This window comes from Echiichthys vipera, assembly GCF_963691815.1.
Source record: "Echiichthys vipera genome assembly, chromosome: 18".
NCBI classification, from domain to species: Eukaryota; Metazoa; Chordata; class Actinopteri; order Perciformes; family Trachinidae; genus Echiichthys; species Echiichthys vipera.
Genome location: NC_139843.1, coordinates 8,930,154 through 8,955,739, shown reverse-complemented (window position 1 = coordinate 8,955,739; position 25,586 = coordinate 8,930,154). Strand labels below are relative to the sequence as shown.

Genomic DNA, 25,586 nt, shown 5'->3' with positions numbered 1-25,586 from the left:
TGCACATCTGAAGGAAGGTTTCTTTCATTAGGAGGTAAAGCATACCTAGCAATTTCCTTCCAGTGATTTCTTATTGCTGTCCTCCCAGGTCTGAGTCTCCCTGCTTTTTTTTTTGGGGGGTGTAAAACACACCATTAATCACTGTGTTGTATCTCTCTACAGCGATCGCCAACAATAACTTCTTTTAATAAGCCTCTTCCAGGGCTGTATGTCACTCAGATCCCCGCTTCCTGACAAAATATTAATAACAATAATAAACACCTCAAGCCCGGTCAGCCTACTGTTGCTAAAAACTGAAACAAGGATATGACACATCATATCTCCAGCCATGCAAATTGCTGCATTTCCCACTATTCATAAGCAAGAGAAGCTGGGCTACCATATTCATCTTGTCTGCATTCTCTGATATGCCTCTCATGAGAGCTGCTCTATAATTAAGTGAGCTTGCTATATTACACTCATCAAGCAACAGGGACCCTGTACTTGCTAGCATGAATAATACAATAGAAGAAAAGAAACCCCAAAGTTTCACAGTGGACACTCGGTGAACAGCATCAGAATCGATGCCAACACCCAGTTTGATAGCTCACAGTCAATCTGACAGCTCTGTGAAAGACCTCAAGGTACAATGTGTTGAACAGACGTCCAACAACAGTCATGCCTTTGGAGCAATCTGGCCATCTTTCTAGGGCACAGGACGCTAACGGCGCGACTTGGCAGGCAGCGCAGGCATAGATAGCTGCAGAATGATTTAGATAGCTGCAACTCTACAACTGCTGATCCATTAAACTTTCATGGGGACTTCATAAATTAAAACCATGACTGGAAGAACTTGAAAATTCTACTCAATTACTGTGAATATACAGTATATTAAAGTTTTAACGAGCCCCTGGGTCTTTTCTCGCTCTAACACAAGTACTGGGAGGAAGGAGGGGCGATGAGGAAAGAAAAACACATGGTACCAATTCTGGTCCGATGGCTTTGGGAGGGTTCACATCTGCTGTGTTAGCAAGACTCTGTCCTCCGCCTCTTAACCACCACACATCTCTGTAGTGTATGACACAGCATGTCACACATTAACACGGGTGGGAGGAACATGGGGAAGAGCGAGAGCCACTACTGCAAACCTTTTATCACCATAGCGAGACCTCTGGTAGACTTGGTGAGGCAACTGATTAGAGTTTTGTCTTCCATTTGTAGTGGGTTGGTTTCTTCCCTCTTTGCCTCACGCGCAGCCCCGCGCTCCGCCTGCCTATCATTATCAAGCCAGTGGCCCATACTGCATCACAGATGGGGCAGACAGAAGGGAGAGACGACAGCCCGCTTACTTTTTGGAGAGACAAGGAGTGTGCAGCTGAGTGAGAGAAGAGGGAGGGAAGGAGAGTGAGAGAGAGAAGAAAGGATAGAACCGAAATGCAATTTCCCCCCACGTCACTGATGAAAAATGAAATTGGGTCCCATAGCACGAAAAAACACTTTTACAATATGTTAACTAAGCTGTGGTTGTACACAGCGATATAGTGCAGAGTACGAACATCATTATTCCTACAAATCCAATAAGGCAATCGTCTTTTGTGGTGTTAATCCATGGACTACGAAAGGTCTCACACTAGGTTTACTAAACCTGGACACCATTGTCTCTGTCGCTTTTGTATAAACAAAATAAGACCGACAACTTATTCATCAGTGTTTAATGTTTTCTTAGTCTAATCAGCCGCACAAGATCCTGTAAAAAAAAAAAAAAATCCAAAATGTCCTGATTAAAACCAGTAAATACTATATTGTTTCAAAAAATAATAATAATAATAATTAAAAAAATCGGAAGAGGGGTGTTATGTCAGAACTACACACATGCCAGATTTGAAATCCCTGATGATGCATAGCAGGCGGTAATTAAAATGATTTGAGGTTAGAAACCAGGCCTTTATTTTCATGAGCACAGAGCATTAACCTGCCACTCACTTGTGCAAAGTACGGAAATAAACAAACCCTACTCATAGCACAGTCAGATGAGACAATGTTTTTGCAAAATGGACAACTGACTTTTTATAAAACACGCTGTTAAATAAAAGACCACAAAGCAAGTGGCCCTGAGACATCTCTCAGTTATGACTAATTAAGCTAGTTGCCGGTTTAGCTTTACACTCAGTTAATTAACCAGAATAAGATCAGATTTATCCTCAATTGCGCAAGTATCAGCTCAAAATAAATTAAAACGTATACATCATAAGCATCATTCATCACTAGAAAGAGCAATTGAATGTTGAGCTACTTTTGTGTTTTGTTCAGCAACTAATATAGATAAATTATAGACCTAATTATGCAACCATAAAATGTCATCATGTAACACAACATGAATAAAACGCAGATGCTGATTAAAACATTATCTGACTAGATGAGAGCAGCTCTAATCTAACCCAGAGGGGAAACAGTATGCAGACTACAAGCAAAACAACAGTCTTAGCAGAGAAAGAACAACTGATCGGGAGCAGAGCTGTCCTTCCTCCCGGCCACTCTGGGCCAGTCGCTGCACGATAAACATTGGTTCAGCTCAAATTAAGCTGAGAACATTAAAGGACCTGAGGCTGGAAGGAACATGGGCCCCGGCAGATCACTCCTCATCTCTTCAGATGACAGAAACGAATCTCTTCACCCCTGAGAGAGAGACGGAAAAAAAGACAGTGTGTGTGTGTGTGAGAGAGAGAGAGAGAGAGAGAGAGAGAGAGAGAGAGAGAGAGAGAGAGAGAGAGAGAGAGAGACAGAGAGACAGAGAGAGACAGAGAGAGAGAGAGAGAGAGCGCCTCTCTATTTCTCATAACGCTGAATTAAAGCTGATGCTTCCCAGCAGCTGCTTTGATTGTGCTAACTAGCAGCTTTTGATAAAAACAGTTGCAACCAGCTTCATGCCTCCTTATTTGCAGACAGGCCAAATTATGCTAAATACATATCAAGGACTTTAATGGCTTAATCAGCCTTGTCATCTAGCCATCGGGTTTCCTTAGATACTGCATTACTGATCCCACTGCCATAAATGCTCATGTAAAACAGCCAGAATGACAAATTCCGGCAATGGTGTTTTATAAAAATAAAAAAAAGATAGTTTACACCTTGCCTGGTGTTGGAAACTGCCTTGGATGACAAGAGTTTATTTTACTGTTGGGAAAACAATAGAAACAAAGGCGAATGTTCTGTTGGACAGTGCAGAGAGTGTGGTCTCAGCAGACGTTTTTTTTGAAAGGGAACGCTCCAGATTTTTGCTTGAAAGTGAGTAGAGGAGAGACAGCACGAATCACGGCTTCATCTGGTCTGTATCTGTTTGCCAACTGCGGGCCTGGTTGAAGTACGGACCTGGATTAAGATGAGTTACTCCTGACAGTAGCCAAATTAGCCCTGTGAGGATTTTACCTGCATGTGAAATAAAAAGCAGAGCCTTGCTTCATGTGTGTTTTCTGCTCGCTTGTGCTGTGACAATCGCCATGGCAGACTTATCACGCCGCTACATGCAATCAGTAGGACAACTTTGCCTGGTCATTGGCTCATGAACAAATCACAAATCACAAGCTGTTTTTTTTCTCTTTACGCCCTCACAATGGCCGCCAGAGGACTGATTCACTGATCCTGTATGATGGCCATCTGGAGAGTTAGAGTGTGTGTGTGTGTGTGTGTGTGTGTGTGTGTGTGTGTGTGTGTGTGTGTGTGTGTGTGTGTGTGTGTGTGTATGTGTATGTGTGTCAGACGTAACATCGGCAGGTACGGTCACCATGAAGTATCTCTGCATGCATCACAGCAACACCTGTTACTGTCTCTCTGTGCCTCTCCTGTGGGCTTTGAGTATGTGCCCAGCAGAGCAGACTAACTGTTGTTCCTCCAGGAATGACTAACTACCTCAGCTGTCCGATTCCCACAAATGCAACAGCTGGATGTGGACTGCAACTCTAATCGGGAAGGATTTCCACCAATGAACCTGTGTTATGAAATATGACTGCTTTTATGATTCGCGTTTAGGGATGGGCAATTGGTCAATATTTCCTTTATTGACTCTCAGTGAACTGGAATCTCGTAATGTTATGGTTTTACAAACTTCTGCTGTGTAGATTACTTAATTTGGAATCATATATGTAATGAATCATTTAAAAAAGTAGTTTCTTGCCAAGAGTTTTAGGAGAAGATTGATTCCGCTCACATGGCTGTACACTCAGCGTAACTCTACTGCCAGCAGCTGACTAACTTAACTTAGCATAAAGAATGGAAACAGGGGAACACCATGATGGACGTCTCCCAAAGATAGTTTCTTTCACTTCAGATAGTTCTTATCCTGCTTATGTTCATATATTAATTTAATTAATTAGTTATTTGAGGATATAAAAGCACGGTGAAACTTTATGATTGACAGCTGTGACTGACTCACGTTTGGTTGGGTTGGTGAATGGGTGGCATATTGGCTACACCTCTGTACACTGGTAGCAAGGGGAGACACGTCACCCATCCATATATGCAGTCTATGGGGGACACAGTTAGCCACTAATTACATCCAACAAACTTCATGTTTATTCAATCTGTACAAGAGTAGAAAACCGACAATTCAGCATTTTACATGGGGTAAATGGCTGGCTTTACTCATGAATTATTTCTTAACCAGTAAATTCCTGAAGTCTCTGCTGGTTGCCTGGCAACTGTTCCTAGTCCAAAAAATAGCCATAAGTTTTAGAGTTGGTGGCAGGCTGATCTCTGGTTAGAGCTAGCCAGGCTAAGCTAACCACCGCTCAATGGAGGCTACATATTGACCATATAAATAAGAGAGCAATACTCTTCTCATCCAACTTTAGGCAAGAAAGCACAAAAGTGTCTCAAAATGTAAAAAATATTCCTTTTAAGTTGTTTAACATATGGAGAGATTTGTTTACTTCTACAATTACACAAATTCTTCATTTGGGCTTATTTAAAGGTCCGGTATTGTAAAAGCAAGATTTCCTTGTCTTGATGCTGTATAGACGCGGTGCGAGTATCAAAAAGTCAATTCACACAGCCCATATTCAGAAACTGTGCCTTTAAACGAGCCATCAGGACTTCTGTACACTACAGACAGACTGGATTAGTTCTAAAATTCTGGCTGCAGCCCTGATGGTCTTTAACAATAATGAAGTGTTAGTTCCCTTTTTTTCCTCATTGACTATGAATTGTAATGTATTCTCCTAAACTACTGCTTGGATTGAAAATTCCACATCAATTTTCTACAGCGGTGGCAGAGACAGAAAAGTAGGACTGGATTTCTTGGGCCCATCTACAGCCTGTTACAGGATGTGCGGCATATGTCCTTCATTTCGTGTGCACAACGCCAAGGTGCTTACATCATGCTGCAAAACAAATATGCTGGCACTGAGGGTAATGGTGCGTCTAGCTTCATTTTCCAGCACTGCAGTCATGCCTCTCCCTGCGCTGGCTCCAGGAGGGCCCAGCAGCTTAACAAGCCTCTCGGGGAACCAGACAGCAGAGAGGAGATGATTTTACCTCAGGACACAGTCTGACACAAACACACATAACACATACACACACGCTGGGAAAAGTCAAACAAGTGGGTTTAAAAATGCACATCCATAAGGCTTCTGACACAGTTTATACACCCACACAAAGACTCATATTCCTTGTTGCCTGGGCTGACTTTGTAGCTATGGGCACAGCAGGGGGCTCCTCTTCTATGTTCAGGCCCTTCAATACAACACCGCTCTCTAATCCACAACCTAAAGCCTAATAATCACTGCAGCTCATGGTGTAAAATTGGCTGCTTCCAAAACAGCCGTGACAGGATAGAAACCATTCAATCCCCCGCAGTAATCTAACTTGAGTTCAGATGTTTAGAGATTCTCAATAATCATAAGTCACATAACAGACACTCCAACACAAACAAACAGCGGCTCACAGAGAGGCCGGAGTAAAGCAGTAATCTCATTCACATCCGCCAGATGACTGTTTGCTGCTGAGGTCAACATTTATACACTGTTAACTGTAGTATCTGTGCTGTGTGCCAGGAGAAAATTATAGCAATCAATGGGTATTGATCACCAATAGCTCTTAGGGTTGTGCTCACAACAATAAGGATGGTTGACCAGAGGATGTATAGCTCTGGAGGAAATTAAACAACAGAGCAGGTATAGTTGGGATTTTTTTTTTTGGCGAAATAACACAATATATTAATTTGCAGGTTAAAAAACATGAAAATGTGATGGTTCAATTTGTGCTATATTGTTTTTTCATCACCTGGGTTTTCTTTTATAACCATTATTTCGACGATATTTCCAAATGTAGTTAATGACCTGCTTCACATTAAAATGAAATATTAATCAGAAAAGGCTGTTAACAGAATAATTTGTAACACTTTATATTAAGGTCCTTGTAATCAGTCTTAGTTGATAGGTAATAAGGGCCTAACTGCTTCTATTCATCATAATAATCCTAGTTTAGAGCTCTAAATAATATCACCGCCCCAGATCAAGTATAATAAACTGTATAGTATAATAAAATTGTGAACGTAAATATGATGTGATCAACTCTGCAGCCCTAATGGTAAGTATTGAAAAGCACTTGGAACTACAGTGTTTGTTGGGAAGAGGCAGATAAAACAAGTGTGACATTGCGAGGAATGAGTGATTGTAAAAAGTTAAGGACAGACACATACTCATAAGTTTACCTTCGCAGATCCGGTCTAGCCTCTGCCTCTTCACTTTGTGTTTGTCAGTCAGGGACATGGCGTCAAACACAACACGGCACAGGACAGCGCGGCTCGGCTCGGCACGGCACGGCACCTCTCCTCCTCAGCCGCAAATACTGACAAGGTTCAGACTCCTAGTGCACTGTCAGCACTATTCCCCGGGGCATACCGCCTCGGCACATACACCTGCAAGAAAGGCACAAACAGAAAAAAAACTGGTTATACACAACGCTGGCACACACATGCTGTATATACACACGTTATTGATGTACAAGCACAAAAAAACTCTGACACGGGAAGGCATTAAAGAGTCCTTGACTACAAAGTCACTCAGCTTTTTGCTCACAAAGAGCTCTGGAAGCTGCAGGCGATAGATATACAGAAAATCAGTGAATCACACACATTCTCTCTCTCTCTATCTCTCTCTCTCACACACACACACACACACACACACGCGCACGCACACACACACACACACACACACACTTACTCAGAGACTGTTGGTGACAAAGTGCCCCATTTGCTCTAAAAAGTGACAAAGCTTCCATGCTCTAAAAGCTCCACTTTTCTCCTGTTTGAAGTGTGTTTTCCTTCCCTAACAAACACTCATCTGAAGCTCCATCTAACTTGTCAGTCATCACATTCCTTATTGATCGCGGTGACATTTGAGGCATCTCGACTCAGATGGCAAATAGCAATTTACTTTTCCCTCTCTTTTTTCCTCCCCCTCAAAGCCATTCAAAACAAAGAAATCATAGAAATAAGTATTCATCTGACAAAAGTAAATGTGCAACAAGCTGATGGAACTTGTGAGGAGAGATTTATCATCGGAGAAAATGAAGCTCTTGAGTCGGTGTGCTGCACCTGAAGGTTGACAGATTGCCTTGTAATGACACATTCAGGCCAACAGAGGGTAGTTAAAATCTACTCAGAGAGGAGCACACTATCTCACTTACAACCTCTATATCATGTAGTGTCGATTCATTACATCACATTGCATATTTCTTCTCTGTCTTTTTCATATACTCCTGGCAAGATAAATCATTTTGACCAGGATTAGGACTGGCAACTGTAATTATACTTGGTACTTCAGATAACATCAGTTTTAGGCCTGTGAATGTTCTCATTCGTCCAGGTCATCGTTATCCTCAAAGCAATTTCAGTCAAAAAACAACTGGACTGGTTGTTTGTCTAGGAAGACGTTTCACCTCTCATCCAAGAGGCTTCATCAGTTCATGTACGCATCTGACCAGGCTGGGACTGGTCCAGGACCAGGACCAGGCTGGGACTGGTCCAACTAACTGGTGTGGAGATCCAGGTATTTAACCTCTCACAAGGCCGATGACATCGCTGAGTTTTACAGAAATTTGAGCGGGCTGAAAATGTTACTCGACAAAGCCTTCGATTCAGTATCACTGACAGACTTGCAGGCAAACATACAAACACATACATCTCTGTTGGAGAGATAACAAAGAGGTCACTGGCAGTACATACAGGGCACAGTGAGGATCAGCATCCTAGTGAGTTCAAATGATTGCAACACAACAGGGATTAAATGTTGCAGTGAAAACTCAAATTTCACATCTTGCTCATCCAGGACCTGAGCCAAAAGCGCCTCTCCACTCAGAAAGTGCTGATGGCATGAAAACACCCCTTTCTGCCAGATAGCATCAGAGCAAAGTTATTACTTAGTCTTCATCATTCCTTTGTAGTCAAAATTCAGAAGAACGAAAGGGGAAGGAAGAGAAGAAGGTAAAGAGTTCAAAATGCGGTTTCCCTTATCTTTGAGGTATCGGGGTGTGGATGTGAGTCCGCCCTCTCCTCTCTGTCAGCGCAATTTGTCAGAATCGGCTGGTGTTGGGGGTTTGTTTAATGTGATATTACTAGGACATGTCTACACATACGGCACCATACATACCATTACACTGGTAGCACAGAGTGGTGTAAAGCACTTTGAGGGAAAGACCAAAGTCTTAGATAATGCCTCTGTTTTTTTCAGTCCTGAATTTATCTCTTTCTGAAAATCAGAACACAATGTTTAGAGAAGAAGCCGTTGATCTTAAGGTGCAGCATCTGACACCAAAATCCCTGCCATTTCACGTCCCAGTTTTAAAAATGGTTCTGTGGACAAAACAACATCAGCAACAGGGCTTTGTAAGCAAGAAATCAACAATGTGGCTGCAGAGTCAGTGAAGAAGAAAGCCGCAAGCTAGCAAACAGGGATGGAAAGATTATAATAATAAAGTGCTGCAGGAATAAGTCCTAAGACTCCTAAATGAGATAGCAATTTTGCACTTCCAGTTCCCTCGTCTCAAAGTTAATCGAGTCTTTTAGATTAGATGCCTGAAATAAGGTCTGTGGTTAAGACAGGCACAGAGATTTTCAAGTTTTGTTCTGGAACATAAAATAACATTGTAAATAGCCCCTTGTGAATTTTGAAGCTTCTAAGTGTCTTAGGGCGCACTCACACTGTCCTTCCGCACCGGGCCAAAACAGGTTTTTCGGGTCAAGCCTAGTGCGTTTGACCAGTGTGAGTGCAGCCGCTCCGCACATAACTGCGGCCAGCTGGCCCTCCACGGCCCGTCTGAGAGAGGTGGGCTTTTGTAGAGCGCGTTTGCACATGTACGAGCACGAGCGTGCGCACGTGCACGAGCACGAGCACAAGGCCTACGGCGGTTCTGACGTCATTTATGTGCGCCTGTTCGGACATAGAAAAAAAGAAGGACGGACCATGCACGGACATTTAACAACAACAACAATGGCGGCGAAAGGTTCACGTTGGTGTGATGCGGAGGTGGAGTGTTTACTGCAGATTTGGTCGGATGAAAATGACGGGACACAAATAACCTAAAGCCCGGGGCGCGGTGCGGAAGGACAGTGTGAGTGCGCCCTTAGAAAAGGCGGTAACAACAAGTGCCTAAATAAGACTACAGAGACATTTAATGTCATCACATCGAACACGCAAAATCAGTTCGAAGCTAGTGGTGGTGACGTTGCAGTCTTGCGACCATGATGCAGTTTTTATAGCCTCATTTTTACATCTACCGATTGCATCTACGTTGAGAAAAGTGGTGTTCATTTATGAAGATTATTTTGCAGAACGTCTTGCTTTATGTATCATAAACTGCTGCTTCCCAAAAGGTTTATTTTCTGCAATAATCCAGAATGCAATGGAAAAATCCCATTGGCTTTTTGTCAAGGGAACCAGCTAACTTCTGAGTTGGCCCAAAAAATTTATTTTGCTAATGGTTAACAAGTTATTTCTCTAGCGAAAAAAACAAAGCATTAGATGGTTCCAGCTCATCAAAACGAGTCAATGGGGTTCGTGAGATTGTCATGCATTTTTCACTGTTTTCTAATGTTTTACAGACCAAACAATCAATAGATTCATCAAGATAATATCTGACACATTAATCAATCATGAGAAAAGTTATAGCCTCACTCAAGGAAAAGCATATGTTTTGGTGAGAAACACTGAACGTAAAGAAATGGAATACCTTTAACTGCCTTTTCATAAGAGATCTCTGTCTGTGGTATTGGGAAAAGGCTATTTTGATCAGGTAGCTGGTCAGCACAGTTCACTTCCAGGGTGTTTTTCCAAAAAAGCAGCACTATGGCTCCAGAATGTTAACGGACTACATGAAGGCCTCACTCTGGTACTTGATTCAGCCCAGTTCTTTTCTCTGTCCCTCCTTCTACCTTTTCATCTGTCCACCTCTTTGTAGCGCTGCTGCCTCTGAGGTCTCTCACACAAAGCCATCAATCACCAGTCCACTCTGTGTGTGTGTGTGTGTATGTGTGTGTCTGACATAAAGAGCGAGAGTGACAGAGAGGGAGGGAAGTAGAGAAAAAGAGTGCTCACAGAGGCTAACAAGACCCTAAGCTTCCAATTCTTATCATCTTTTCTCTACCTCCCTTACACTGCTGAACTCATTCTCTTTGCCCGCTTCAAGAACAGAGTGGTCTGAAAACTTCCTCCAGGACTTTATAAAATACAGCGAAATGAAAATGGGCACAATTCCTACACGATTCAACAGCAAAGCTGAAACAAAGCCGGCTGTGAAACCTGCAGGGCCAGAAAGGGTATTTAGGCAGGGATTTTGCACTCCCAATCCAAACACAAAAGGTCATATACATGAATCTTAATATTTAAGAGGCATTAAAAGTCAGATGATCGATAAAACTCCCTGCCTGCCGGGCCACAGCTCATTGAAAGAGAAACATTTGTGCGCGAGAGGCCGAGACATTTAATGTAGGAATCTATATCGGTGACGGCTGGCTCTATCTTCCAAGGACGGCTCCGCTGTGAGCACAATCCACAAACTCTGCTCAATGTCAGCAACACACAGACATCACTGTCCGAGTACTGTCTGCAGGGGTGGGGGAAGGGCTGTCAGCCAGTTACAGGAGTTTACTTCAGCACATTACACAGGAGGGAAAGACACACAAAGCAGTGGTTTCAGTTGGTGCTGAAAATTGACCAACAACAAATTTTCCAATCTATTAAAGCAATAGTTCGACATTTTAGGAAGTGCACTTATTTGCTATACATAGATAGACACCATGTTTTGTTGATACAGGCAGGAGAAAGCAATACAATAGGAGCTAACTAGTTGGTATGAAGGAGGTCATTTCTATATTGTTTCAATCGCAATGTCGAAAAACCAATCACCGAGCGTGTTACAGCAATATTTACAACATTTGGACGACACTTTATGTTCTGATCCTTGCACTTCTTTTTTTTTTGATTGTTTTTTGGAAGTTTTTCAAGCCTTATCTTAGATAGGACAGACAGGCAGGAGGAGGGTGAGAGAGGGGGGAGACATGCAGAAAAGGGCCGCAGGTTGGGGATGAATCTGCAGCCGCTGCCTCGAGGACCTTCAGCCTCTTTATATGCACTTACATGGGGCGACTGCTCTAACCACTCAGCCACTCCGATCCTTGCACTTTTACAGTATTGGAAGTATGTAATTCACAGAGGAGAATACTAAAGTAGACTTTATCACGTGGTTATTTCGTATGGAATATTTATTTATTGAATTACAAGAAAACATTCGATATCCTGGCCGGATCGCTCCAACCCTAAAAACAAGCAATTGGAAGACCCCAATTAGGGCTTTGTGAATTTGTGACGGCCTGGCATTTTACATATTATAAATTATATATTACAACATTCCACTGACTAAACAATTCCTCAATTTATCAAAAAAGTAATCTATTGCTTAATCAATATTGAATAAAACAGTATTTGCAGTCCAAGTTTCAGTCTCAGCACAACATTATGAATTTAGCAACGATAGAATGTGAAAAAACATGAGTCAAATGGAATTAATTTGTGACAGCGTCTTCTTGTAATGCGTTGGAATTTAATGACACCGCCATTGTTTCAATCCATCTTCCTATTGAGAAGCAAACACTAACAGAATTGCCTCTGATGTGATTAATTGACTTTGCTGAAATAAGAAAATAATTGGGTTTGGTAAACAGATATGAGCAACGCCTCTGACAGACTCTCATTAGAAAGCGATGATTACTTACTTTTTTAGACACTTGGGGCGGGGATGGGAGGGTGGGCTACTGATCTGAGGCAATCTTGTGCAGAGAGTCACTACAATTACAGTATCACTTCATGTGTTGACGCAGGTCAATGCGATTTGGGAGCCTTAAATAAAACAGAGGAGCTACTTCTGTTCAAGACAGCAAGAAATATGTGTGTGTTTGTTGGGGGCGTTGTTTAAAATGATAGCCGGCTAAGAGAACGTCAGTGGATGAGTTTGTGAGATTGAATAATTAAAAAGGTCATGCTACCTGCCTGCTGTGTGTCACCACACACACACACACACACACACACACACACACACACACACACACACACACACACACACACACACACACACACACACACACACACACACACACACACACACACACACACACACACACACACACACACACACACACACACACACACACACACACACACACACACACACACACACACACACACACACACACACACACACACAGGGGTAAAGACTGAAGAGACAAGTCATTTGGGGGAATGATCATTTTCCCTCGAACACAGTGTAGTTTGTGAACTAATTGGGTGAATCCATAATTAATTTGCTGACATTAAGCCTTCGGGTCTGCTCCACTAAGACTCTAAGACACTTCTTTCTAAGGATGTGATGAAGTGCTAGAGAAGCCTTGGGCTCACCGTTGATGAGAAGACTCTTGTTCTGCCAGTTCTGACATTTAGGAGAGATATCTAACAGCAATACATTTCCACACAAGTCAGTTACCTCCCAGTACTGTGGGGATTAGTTTAATGTAGGCCTACAATCTTCAATGAAACATTGAAGCGATGGATAAATCCAGAAAATCCATACTACTGTTTCCAATTCACTACAAAACAATAACAGGCGATGGTTGTATTTCGCAGCTGGCTGTTCTGCTATCCTCAGGAAAGAAAAAGATCAATGCTGAGTTATATTAAGCGAGGGTTCATAATGGTTTCTGGTGCTGATGAGACATTTAGAGCTTTTTGACTTATTAAAGCAGAGTGACTCTACAGCATCTGCAGACATTCGCAGCTGAAGCACATTGCAAACTGTATGTCAGGTTTGTGCACGTAAACATAGTCAGTGAATTAATCATGTGTATCACTCCGTTAATCAGATGCAGATCCTGATCACAAACGTGTGGACATGTTCTATTAGAAAAAAGAATCTAGGGGATTGTTTGGGCTTGGATAGCGTCTGAGTTGATTTCGACATGTCGACTAATTATGACGACAGCTGGTTTTTAACATAACACTTGAGTAATATGACTCGTAGTTTTAAGATCTTAAGATGAGCTAGGATTAGATGGGAATAGTCTTTTGATTTTGATCTGTTTGAATTGCATGATGTAACCATAAATCCTTTTACTGTACAACAATATTTCACAGCCAATCTAACCACATTTTCAGTATGTGGCAAAAATACAGAAAGCACGCTGACACTGCCACAGGGATTTGATCAACCATCAGATGGAATGAACTCCAAAAATATTTGGACAGTGTGCATATTTTTGGAAAAACAGTGCTTTGAGTCATTGTCTCATCTCCATGCTGACTGAGTGATGAAATGTTGGGTTTTTTTAGTTGAAGTACAGACATCTCAGAGGCAGGATATTTGTATCTCTATTGGACGTTTAGAAAGACTAAGATTATCTTACTGGTTATTTTTTTTAGTAAGATCACAAATTATATCTTATCCAGGGAAAGCTTTAGATGAAATCCTTCAATGAGTTTGTCAAATACAATGCAGCTCTGAAGTCTGTATTTATCTTTCCCAGGTGAAGCTATAACCTCTTTGAATTTCGATGCAATGCCTCAATGCAAGTTCTGGGGTAATCCTTGCCAAGACTTTAAAAACACAAAGCTCTCGCTTTGAGATGGAGTTGGATAACTTCAGCAGGTACTTCTCCTGACTTAATTTCCCAGTGGGGTTTGGCTGTGAGGAGAGACAACTGTTAAAAGTTATCTGACAGGGTGCAGCAGGAAAACGCACAGCAATATCCATGCCACTTACGGTTGATTCCTATCAAAAGCCAGAGCTCAGCAAGCCTGTTCAAAGACGAGGATCTCTTCCAAGCATGTAGAACTTCTAAGACATTACACATTCGACCAAAGAGGTACACTTCTCTGGCAAAATACCTCGATGCTCTAAATGTCCTTTAGAAATAACAAACACAGGTCTCAATGACAAAGTTGTTTATACTATTGATATCGCAATCCATTATTACTACCCCCCCCCCATGCCCCCTTCATCAAAAAAGCCACTGTTTTCTTTCCACTAGAGCCCGCTCTGAACAATGGGGGCCATTTTTCCCTTTCAGATGCTGGAGTTCCTCCAGAGGTAAATCTGTCAGCGCCCGGCCAAAACAAAGAAAGAGAAAACAGGAAGGTGTGGACACCCTGCAGCACCAGCCCAGCTTTACTATTAATATCAGCTTACATGCCCAGATCCTTAGCACCTCAGGCAGGGGTAGAGTGTGATTTCCATGAACTAAACAAGGCCTGTGACAGCGTAGGCAGGTGACAGCTTGACACAATTATATTTAACTTGGGCAAGTATGCCAAACTGAATGCCTTCAAACTGCAGAATTGTTGAGCTAGTGGCATCAGTAATGAACATTTACTTTTGCAACATAAAAACAAGGCAGCACTTGAAATCTAAGCTACTGTAGCCCACCTTGTGCTATTTACATCCGATCGATAAACTCTTGTTTCTCAAAGTTCCAGAGGCTGAGGTTATTAGTGCAAGCCACAGCCGCAGCCAAGGCAGAAAACACTTCCCAGTACAGGAAAATGCCTGCAGCGTGCCAACCTGGTAAGCAGAGGGAAGGCGTGGCCTGGTTTGCGAGGGTGAGGTAAGAACTGCACTCGCGACCAGCTTGGTGTCAGCGAGAGGCCAGGCTCCGACTCAGACAGCCGGCTCAGCCCAGCTCCCTCTGGGTCCTTCCAGGAAGAGCCAGCGTGATTCAAAGCTTCCTGGTCCAGGAGAATGAGGTGCTTCCACACCCCCCAGAATATGCGCGCGCACACACACACACACACGCACGCACGCACGCTCGCTCAGCCCACTCCCTGTGGACGGTGAGACAGCCAACTCCGTGCTGTACTTGGGCTTACATTGGTAGGAGGCCAAGTTAAACAATGTGTTGATAAAGTCCAGAGCAGAGTGGTGAGAGGAACTCAGCGAAAGAGCATGAGGTCTGTGCTGCACCACACAAGGATGGGGATTCACACAGGCAGGAACACTTAAATATAATCATTTCAGTTTGTCTAATTTCTGTAGTTTTAGCCATGGATCCTATCGGTAATGATAACAGTGTACTCACCAAGTTAATTGTTGAAGTATGGGAACGTGACAACATCGCTGAAAAGGAGTCAGACTGGGCAGAAAACATGAGTAATGAGAATGAACAACACCCAGGTTAGCCATACTAATTTGACGTTAGTTTGAATGGCTAATGAGAGTGATTGCTGTTTACAGATGGTTGTCCTGGTTCAAATTAGACCTGCCATACTAATTGTAGTTATGGGCAGGGCACACATAGTTTTTCGGGTGCACTCACTAAGCAGTTATTTTGATGAGTACACGACTTATCATCAATGATAAATGATGGCTGAAAGTACAAAAAAATACACCCAGAACTTTGCTTTAAATGCAGCATCGGCTGTGTGGTTTTTCTGCTCCCTGAGCACAGTTTAACTGGCCGAATTTTGGAGAGCCGCAGCCAATAACTGACTTTACAGGAGAGCTTTTTATCCAAGCCCCCTCTGATGGGCTCACAACACAAGGTTGGCCCCTCTCTCTCTCTTTACCACATCCTATCATCTCAGGCTCTACTAATGCGCCATGCTTCCAGGGAGTAGGACTGACACACACACACACACACACACACACACACACACACACACACACACACACACACACACACACACACACACACACACACACACACACACACACACACACACACACACACACACACACACACACACACACACACACACACACACACACACACACACACACACACACACACACACACACACACACACACACACACACACACACACACAGAGACACACACACAGAGACACACACACACTGACACACACACACTGACACACACACATCTCTCTCTCAGTCAATTAGTTCTGGCCCAACCTTGCAGCTGAGAGATAAATGGTGTGGAGTCTCAGCAGGCTTTCGCGCGAAGCTGTGCTCCTTGTCCGCCGTATGTAGAACAGCTCTCTGGAGGAATGCTAGCCCCTCCACCACGAAGAGACGTGGCGAGCGTGAGGCTGAGGAGGGGCTCAAAGTGCTCAGGATTAAAATATGACCACAAGGACCCCCAACTCCCTAATCAGTGCTGCGGTGAGAAGCAAGAGGAGGACAAGAAAGAGGAGGAGGTGGGGACATTATGTTCGGGTGTTAAGCTGCAAACGGAATTTCAAGCCATTCCACTTATACTTCATTAACCAATTGTTTGTGCAATCGACCTGTAATCTGTCTACTGTAAAAGATGCGATACAAGCTGGATGTATTCAGGAAAAAAAAAAACAATTTGGACACAAAAACCACTGATTCTGAAAATGCCCGTGTGTGCCCTACGTGTGAAAACGACCTGCAGACACACTAGCAGGATTGGGTGCCATTCACATTTGAACCGTTACCAGAACCTGGAATTCGGTACCCAGCGGTACCTTTTTTGGTACTTTCTCTCTGTAATAACTAATCTCAGTGTAGACGTGGTTTCAGCAGGAGGAGGTCCAAGAGCCTCATCTCCACCGGTGTAGTAAATCAAGTGGGTAAGCTGCATTATCTACAACAACACGACATCCTTTTAACACCTGACACACCCCGGTAACAAGCGTCTACCCCCACCGGGTTCTCATGATATATTATATAAGGCTCCCCACTCCTCACAAGCTTTTCACGAGATGTCAATCCTATCAGTGCACACACACCTTTAAATCAACCTCCAGTGCCAGCAGGGTGGGGCGGATTCAGGTGCTTGTGTTTATATGAGAGCAAGAGCCCTTCCATTGACAGCAAGATATAGAAACACACACACAAATACACAAACCCACAGCAAGGTGAAAAATTACAGTGTGGGTCTGGCGGATTAACTGCAGAATAAAAGTGCTGATGGGCAACAAAAGGAAAAAAAACAGCTATTCATCACCCTGGCACAGGATCAAACTCACACACTTCTCAAATGCCCTCCTTGAGTTATTGTGCAGTGCGGCTCTGGTGGCAGCTCCACTGATAATGCTGCCCTACCTGAATTGATTAGAGCAGGGACGCAACCTCTCTTTCAAAATATGGAGCACATCCCTCCTCTTTGCTGAAATTGAAAAAATCTGCTAGTATGTATTTAACAGCTAGACTGAGAGGTTTTTTTCCTCCCTCTTTGTGAGTGTTTTTTCTTTCTTTTTGGAGATCATCAAGCATGCAGCCGGGGTAATTCACTCAAACAAATGTGGCCACTGTGTTTTTGCTGCTCCTGCATTTCTCTGAACCTGGGGGAAACAAATTGGGGGCATATGTGTGAAACTTAAATCACTTTTTACACCATTAGCTCTACATGATGCTATTCACAGTCATACTCATAAATTCATTTATTTATTTTTTAAGATTATTTTCTGGCAGTTTTCCAAGCGTTTATTATACAGGAAAGACGGGAAATGGGGTGAGAGAGAGGGGGAGACATGCAGCAGAGGGACGCCGGTTGGGGTTGATTTATTTTTTGGATGATATTTATGCAACAACTAAAGTTATATATACAGATGGGTGACCCATAAGGTTTTGCACCACCATTTGCCTCCAGAACAGCTCCAAAGCTCCTTTGTTATAGATTCTCCAAGTCACTGCACTCTACTTGATGGAGCAACACCATTCATCATCATTCATCATCTCAACTCCATTAACCTCATTATCATACTTCAAACATTTCAGTTACCCGTGCAGATAGAGGCATTGTCCACCTGCAAGACACTGCTCCCGTCAGGGAAGAAATGTTAGATCATAGGATAAAAACACACAAAAAAAAACCTCTTGATCCAAAACTGAGATTAACTGGGCATTTTTATACATGCCACAGAGGAAGAAAGGATGCAGATTGCTTAATGTATCGTGCAAGTATGCACACATGTTCATTGTTGTTTCTAACTAATTTATTCATGTTGTCAAATAATTTGTCAACCGTTTATATGTCAAGTGGTTCTCTAGGAGACCTTTCCTAAACAGCTGACATGCACTGGGACTGCAAATATTGGCGATTTTCATTAACAGTTAATTAAGCGATATTTTTTTTCTGATTAACTGATTAATAATTTAATCAGTGTTTAAAAAAATAGTCAAAATGCTTATCATGTTCCCAGAGACTTGTTTTGTCCAATCAATGGTCCAAAAAGCAAAGATATTCAATTTTAAATCAAATATAAAGGAGAAACATTTGAGAAGCACTCATCAAGCTATATAAAGAATTGGTTATTAATCGTTTAATCAACTAATCGTTAAAGCACTTACATGCACTGACTGGAGCTCTGCAATCTTTGCTCTACAAGCTGCCATCTGTAACAGCTTGGCGCCGCCTCTTAAAGACCAATCAAAGCACCATTTTATCAACAATCTCAACATCAAAGGAAGCTAATAAAAAACATTAATATTAATATCATGTCATCAGCTATATCTTGGTAGTTCTGCAAGTGTTGTATAATATCAGTGCTCCACTAGATACGCCATTTAAATGCATGAGGACCATGGTCTTGTGTGAATAAGTTACATAAAGATGTGTATGTGAATGCAGAAGCCGCTCAATGAGAAACTCCTCCCAGGCCCTGGCAGTACATAACCCTACACAACGGAGGAGGAAATGCCATGAAAAAGGATGAATCATGGGATTGTATCCACACTGAAGACACACTGACTGCCTCAGGGTCTGGGTCAGTTGTGTTGTCTGAGCGGTGGCGACTGACCCTCCCGACATTCCTGAAACAAACGGCGCACACATAATACACAAACAAAATGTTTACAGTTTCTAAAAAAATCAGATAGCCTCCTCTGTTTTTGTTTTCATTTATGAAACAGCTGCTTTCAGAAACTTTTTTCCCCCCTCAATCAGGGCATGAGAATCGGTGGTGGCCTCCATTTCAACTCAGTAGGTCACGGGGGTCGCTGCGCCTTTTAAAGAAGAGAAAAGCCCCTGTCACAGCGCTAGGTTTCTCTCTTGCCGGCCACAAAATGTCTCCTGACACAAAGCCCTGGTATTCGTATCAGCACACTCCCACAGCATTACCTACAAATGTGACCTCCTTTTTTTCCTCCCACTGCTTAAATAAAAAAAAAGAAAGAACTAAACTCACCTCTACCTCGCCAAGTGAAATAAAATAAATAAATGAAAACAATGTGCTCTGCAACTCTGCCAGACCGCAAACAGAAGTAATATCTGTTTTTTCCTCTCTCTCTCCCTCTCTCCACTAACTTCTGCTTGAGATAGTTTCCATGTGAGAGTTAAGGTGACGGCTTTAACTTTATACTTGTTGTGTTCAAAGCCTGAGGGGAAATTATTTTCTCTGTTTATCTGTGGCTGGCTGGTCTGAGCCAATGCCTCTGAAACACTGCAGGAAACAGCAGCGTTTGCAAAGTGATGCTTTGTCTTTGAACACAAGTTGCAAATATGCAAAAGTGTGTTATTAAGGTAATTAGACGTTTCTGCTTGAGTTACACTTGTAATTCTAGATTGAATTGTCAGGGTCAAATGTCTATGACTATAGTTTGTTTTCATTTGTATACACTTATAGTCAGATTATTTCAGTGGTTCCTAATTTTCCGGTTCGTTGTTTAAATCAAGCAAGAACCAAACATTCACTGTTTCCAGCTTTAGCTTGTCTTACTTTAATATCATAGTAGATGGAATATCCTTGGATAATGGATGGTTGTGCTCATGGTTGGACAAAGCATGCAAGTTTAAGACATCACCTTGATCTCTGCCATCTTGTGTTGCACATATTTGACATTTAGAGACTGAACAATTAAACTGAAAGTAACAACAGATTAATTAGTAATGAAAATAATGCTTAGTTGGAGCCCCACATTTCCAGTCACTTTTGTCAACACTATACGGTAGAATATGCCATTAGAACTCATAATGTCTTCTGAGGTGTGACCCCCACCCATCTGCTCCCACAAGCATACAACAATCCCAGAACACACACACCACCCCCACTCACCACACACAGAGGTCTGCCCAGATTAAATGAAGTGCATGGAGAGCAGGGCCCCATTACCCCGCAGAAGCCACTTCACTGGTTGCTTTACTAGCCAGCGTTTCCCTCCCCAATTATAACAGCACAAGGCTTAAGTCAGCGGGAAGGTTGGGGGGGTCGACCCCTTGTGGGGATGACCTTAGTGAACTTGGGGATGGGGGTTGAGGGCAGGATGTGACCGAAAGGCCACAAGGTGGGAGTCCAGTTTAGGGGTGGGGAGAAAGATGAGGACTTTGGCTGTCGTAGTGGCAACAACCAAGCTCAAGCGTTTTTTGTTTTTTTTAAAGAGGAAACCTGATGCTGCAGGAAATACTGCTGGGAGTGGACACTCTTTTAGCCAAATTAACTTCAAAAGTAATGGGAAAGAAATACAAGAGGGTAAAGGAGGACAAGGAGGAGGAGAGGAGTACGGACGAGTAGGGGGTGGGGACAGTGTGTAGGTGACAGGCAGGACAGAGGTAGGTGGGTGGGTGTGTGTTTGTGTGTGTGTGTGTGTGTGGGGAGGGAGGGAGGCCACAATCTCTGCGTAGAAAATTAACAATTCCACCCCGCGCTGAGTCTGCACGACATTGAATGCATGAAACGCATGAATTATTGCCCAAAGAGGGCTGAATTAACTCTATATATCAAGCAGAGTCAAAATAGTTCAGGGGTGAGGGGCTGTGTGCCTCAGCTGATGAGGGGGAAGGGGATGGAGTGAGTACGTGTGCGTGGCATGTGGAGGAAGAGGGGAAAATAAAGTAACTCAACATTACTATCTCCTCCCATTAAAGTTAACCACTTCTCTCTCCACAGAGCCATAAAGCTGTCAAACTGACCTCTGATTTATTCTGCCCTTGCCCAGGCTCCTGTCCTAACTGTCGCATGCCTCCAATTAATTTTTTTTTGTTGCTCTCATCCCTTCACTGTAAATGTAATGAGATTGCAGCGCCAAAAACTGCTGACTCCAATAAATGCACAATTCCTTTATAATACCGAAAGCTGGCCGCAAAAGCTGAGAGAAGATGCATGCTCGCCCAATAATAGCTTTTTAAAAGTGCACAGTTTTGTCGGAGATGTAATTAACATTATTCCGTGCAATGTTTTTCACATTTGCACATTACAGACTGACTGAAGCTCAAAGCTTCACATCTGGCTTAAGTAAACACTGACTGCAATGTATAAAAGGCTCTTTGTGATAAATACAATCATGAGATTTGATCGCCGATTAATCCATTTGTCCACCTACTCTTCACCCACTTAGCGGTTCCTTTCAACAGAGACAGAAGTTGTTTTGAAAAAGGAGCGAGCTGCTGTGAAGAGAACAGGAAGAAGTCCAGGAAAAGCACATTTACAACAGCAAATGCTTGCCAGCGGCTGAGGCAAACAGATGAGATCAGATAAGAGAAAATGGCTGCAGTTATTGCATTTGGCCATAGATACAGCATCCTAACCTGCAAACAAGGTCAACAATGGGCTAATTGAGTCAAGATTTTAATTACCCCATTATAATTTTTAAAAGCGTCCAGGAGACACGGAGAGAGATACCGTCTATTGGCTGTGTTGATGGTGTGATTGAGCTGTGTGCTGACCGTGACGGGTGGGCTGCAGGTGCACAGCGGGAGGTATTAAATAGACTGTTTTGGTCAAAGCCGAACGCAGCTGGCAGGTGTTGGTGTGGAGGGACTTTATTACCCTATAAACTATCAGAGACAATTCACTCACACCGTCTTTTGTGGGCAGCGAAATCCCCGATTCAATTACTGCTGAAACTCAACATGGAGAGGCCTAGGAGACTTGCCAGCCTCAACTCATTGTTCTTCATGTCACCTTCCTAAACAGAAAGTACAACGGCCAATGTTCTCACGCTGCTGGAGCAAAATGAAAGGAAACTCTGCCAGTTGTAGATGTAACCCAATACATGAGTGTAATACCCTGCAATCTGAAGATTGATATGTTCTCATGGGCGACTAATAACTCCTTTGTCAGTAGAAAAAGTGGATTCAGGCAAGCTGCAGTGATTGATTGACATGTTTGGGACAATTAGAAGCTCAAGGAAGCGAGTGTTTTCTGGTTGTTTTGTTTGTCCTTTGTTTGTGTACTTGAGAAGATTCATTAGGCCTCTGCATGGAGGATTTGAGGTCTGCGGAGCGAGAGGGACCCAGCCCAAGTGAAGCATGTCAAATTAGGAGGGAAAAATCAAACCGCTGCTACTGGGACTCATTAGAACCCCAACAAACGCAGCATTTTGTCGTGCATGTGTGTCTCTGCCTCTGTGTGCATGTACTAATAAAACAGAGGGGTAGCACTGGGTTGTGTGGTTTTAAGTTATTTTCATCATAGCAGTTTGTTTTATGAGGCAACGAAGCTGAGAGACTCTCCAAACAACTTTAATGAAAGTGAGGATCCGGCAGCCTCATGGGAACAAAAGTGCTAAGCCGATGTTCCAGAATAACTGACATGCTGTTAAATTAAAAGTATCAGGTGGCTTTAGTAAAGTACCCAAGTTTCCAATCTGACAAAAACAACAAGGACACTATGCCATTGATGCAAAACACCTCTTTGCATCTAATGAGCTGGAGTTTTGGAGAGATATTGATTAAACAAAGAATATTTCTTGAAGAGGTGATAAAAGTAAGTTGCTGTACATGGTAGCTATTCTGCTTTTGGGTGTGGCTGCTGGTGTTTTTGCACAGCTATTATTAGATCAATCTAAAATAATAATCTAACATAATAACATGATAGTATCACAGCAAGTTCCAGTAGTTCATTCTGTCTCCCTCTCTCTCTGTAACTCTCTTTTAGATGGACGGCTTAGTTAATTAGCCCGAATCCCATTTGATTCGATACATTTATGTAAACACAAGTTCAAAATAAATCTTTTTATCTTCCAAGATAAAAGTGATTAGTGTCCATATAACAATAGATCTTTGCATAATAACAATTAACACTGGAATAATGTTTTTATGGTCCGTGTCCATGGGTTCCAACATTTTTAAAACTATAAGCTCCAAGTTAAATGTGTGATCTGTAGGGGTGAAAGAAAATATTGATTCTCAAAAAAAAAACTATTGATTTTTAATCAACCCTCTAAGAATCGCAGGACCGCCTGCTCCATTTCTAAGCTAGAGTGAAGGTACTGGTAGGGTTGTGGCGATAACCGCAATAGTGGTGATGTCACGCTACCACGGTGATGATAGTTTCAATTGAATATAGAATACGGTAGGGAAGGGGAGGACCCAGCCAGACATTTTTCTGTTCTCTGTGGACATGGACATAGCGCTGCAGCTTAAGCCTGGTACTTTACACTGCATGATTGAGCCTATAGTGCTCTGTGACGTTTTCCACTGCTTATAGCTTAATCCCCTCATGTTAACCACCATACTGTGGCAAAAAAAATACATACCGTCACAGCCCTAGGTACTGGTATCATATGAAACCAGATTACCCAAGGAATCCATTGGTTTTGGCGAGGGAAAAACTGGCATGAGAGCAGTTCATTTTATTTTATTAAAACCATCAACGGCTAGACAGCAGTGTATCTTCATCCATTTCCACTTCCCCTCCATTGTGGTGATGTGTGCTTTATGCTATGACAGTTTTCATAAAATTTGATCTAAAAAGTTGCAATATACTGAATCATAACCAACCCCTACATCATGACACGTAATGTATCTCCAGATATTTGCCATTTCAATTTCCACTTGCTAAACCACATCAATGAGTCAAACTTGCAATTCAATCATAACGAATGTATTTGAGTATTTCAAACTAGATACATAAAGCATATAGCATAGAAATTCAATCCACAGCAGAGATATCCAACTATAAGTCATCAGTCTAAATCACTGCATCAAATCTGCAGTTACAGTAGGAATCTCAGTTGCCTTTAACGCTACGGCGCACAACAAATACAAGGACATACCAGTGTTCACACAATTAACGGCAGCAAACGAACATGCATTTGTGCCGTTCGTCAGCATGTCCGCGGTGTTGCTGAATGCAGTCTGCAAGCGGCTAAACAGTGAGCTTCAAGCCAGTCCAGTGAGGTGAGTCGCAACAAAAACAACCTAAACTCTCTGAATATGAATTGAGTTTAAAAAAAGGGGTTTAAAACGGAGAGGACAGACCAAGTAAGCCGACCAAATACAGCAAACATCTGAAGAGTTGATGCCACTGTGGTTAGTCATTGAGCACAGCTGTGAAAGTAAAGAAAACCAAATGGCTGCAAGGAGGAGAAATACGGACATATGTAGAGGAGAATGTCAGAGTGCCTTCTCACCTCAGCCGGCAACATGCTCTTTACAGGGGCCACCCGGCATTGTAGAGCCAGTAAGATATGGGATTTACATCCAGCAGTATTTCAGCCTCCTGCAATGAGAAAGGGAAGTCCAATTTGCTATTGGAGTGGGGAGGAGACATCCACCACCCCATTGATCTTGGGGTTAAAGGGAAGCTAATCTATCCCCAGGCATATCCTCAGCAAGGCCTTCAAACAGCTCACTTTACCACACAGCCACTGCTGCACAACAACTCCCAGCGCCTCAGTTATAATCAAACTTAACTGTGCAAACTTCCCCCTTCACCGCCCCATACCTCTCAACTGCTCCCCTCTCTGTATCTATACCTGTGATGTATCACCTCAAAAGGCAGGGAGGTGTGGCATTTCCTGTCCCTGTCTCTCCCTGCCCCTCCCTCACATCCCTCTCTCCCATTCCTCAGATCATTTCAAAGGGCCCGAGAGATCAAAGCTGGCCCTTCTTTCAAAATGGACAGGAATGGGGGATGTATTTAGTTAATCATTTATTTAAGAAAAAAAACCTCACCCCCCTTATCTCCACTCTGGTTTCTGTCTTCCCACTTTTTCTTTTCCTCCTGCAATCCCCATCCTCCTGAGGCAATGCCTGCCACCTCTCAAGGCAGATTTTAATATGCAGAGAAATAAGCTGGTCGTCCTCTTCAGGCGATGGATGGGAGGGAAAGGCCTGGGGAATATACTGTAGTTCAGCTACACAGGAACACTTGCTTCTGATGGATTAACCCCTCCTGCACTGAGATATGAAGTGGTGCCTG

The 25,586-nt window shown here is 42.8% G+C and overlaps 1 protein-coding gene across 4 annotated transcripts in view; it reads right to left on the bottom strand.

Moving 5' to 3' along the window:
* The window catches only part of ctbp2l (C-terminal binding protein 2, like), a 93,498-nt gene that overhangs the window by 42,503 nt on the left and 25,409 nt on the right, over positions 1–25,586 (bottom strand). For 2 of the 4 annotated variants that reach the window (XM_083932804.1, XM_083932808.1), the window contains exon 2: positions 6,674–6,892. In XM_083932804.1, the coding sequence (XP_083788930.1) occupies positions 6,674–6,743 (70 nt within the window). In that variant the 5' untranslated portion in view covers positions 6,744–6,892. Of the gene's footprint in view, positions 1–6,673; positions 6,893–24,795; positions 24,885–25,586 lie in introns of all 4 variants that reach the window. The other 2 variants (XM_083932805.1, XM_083932806.1) reach the window with 2 other exon arrangements.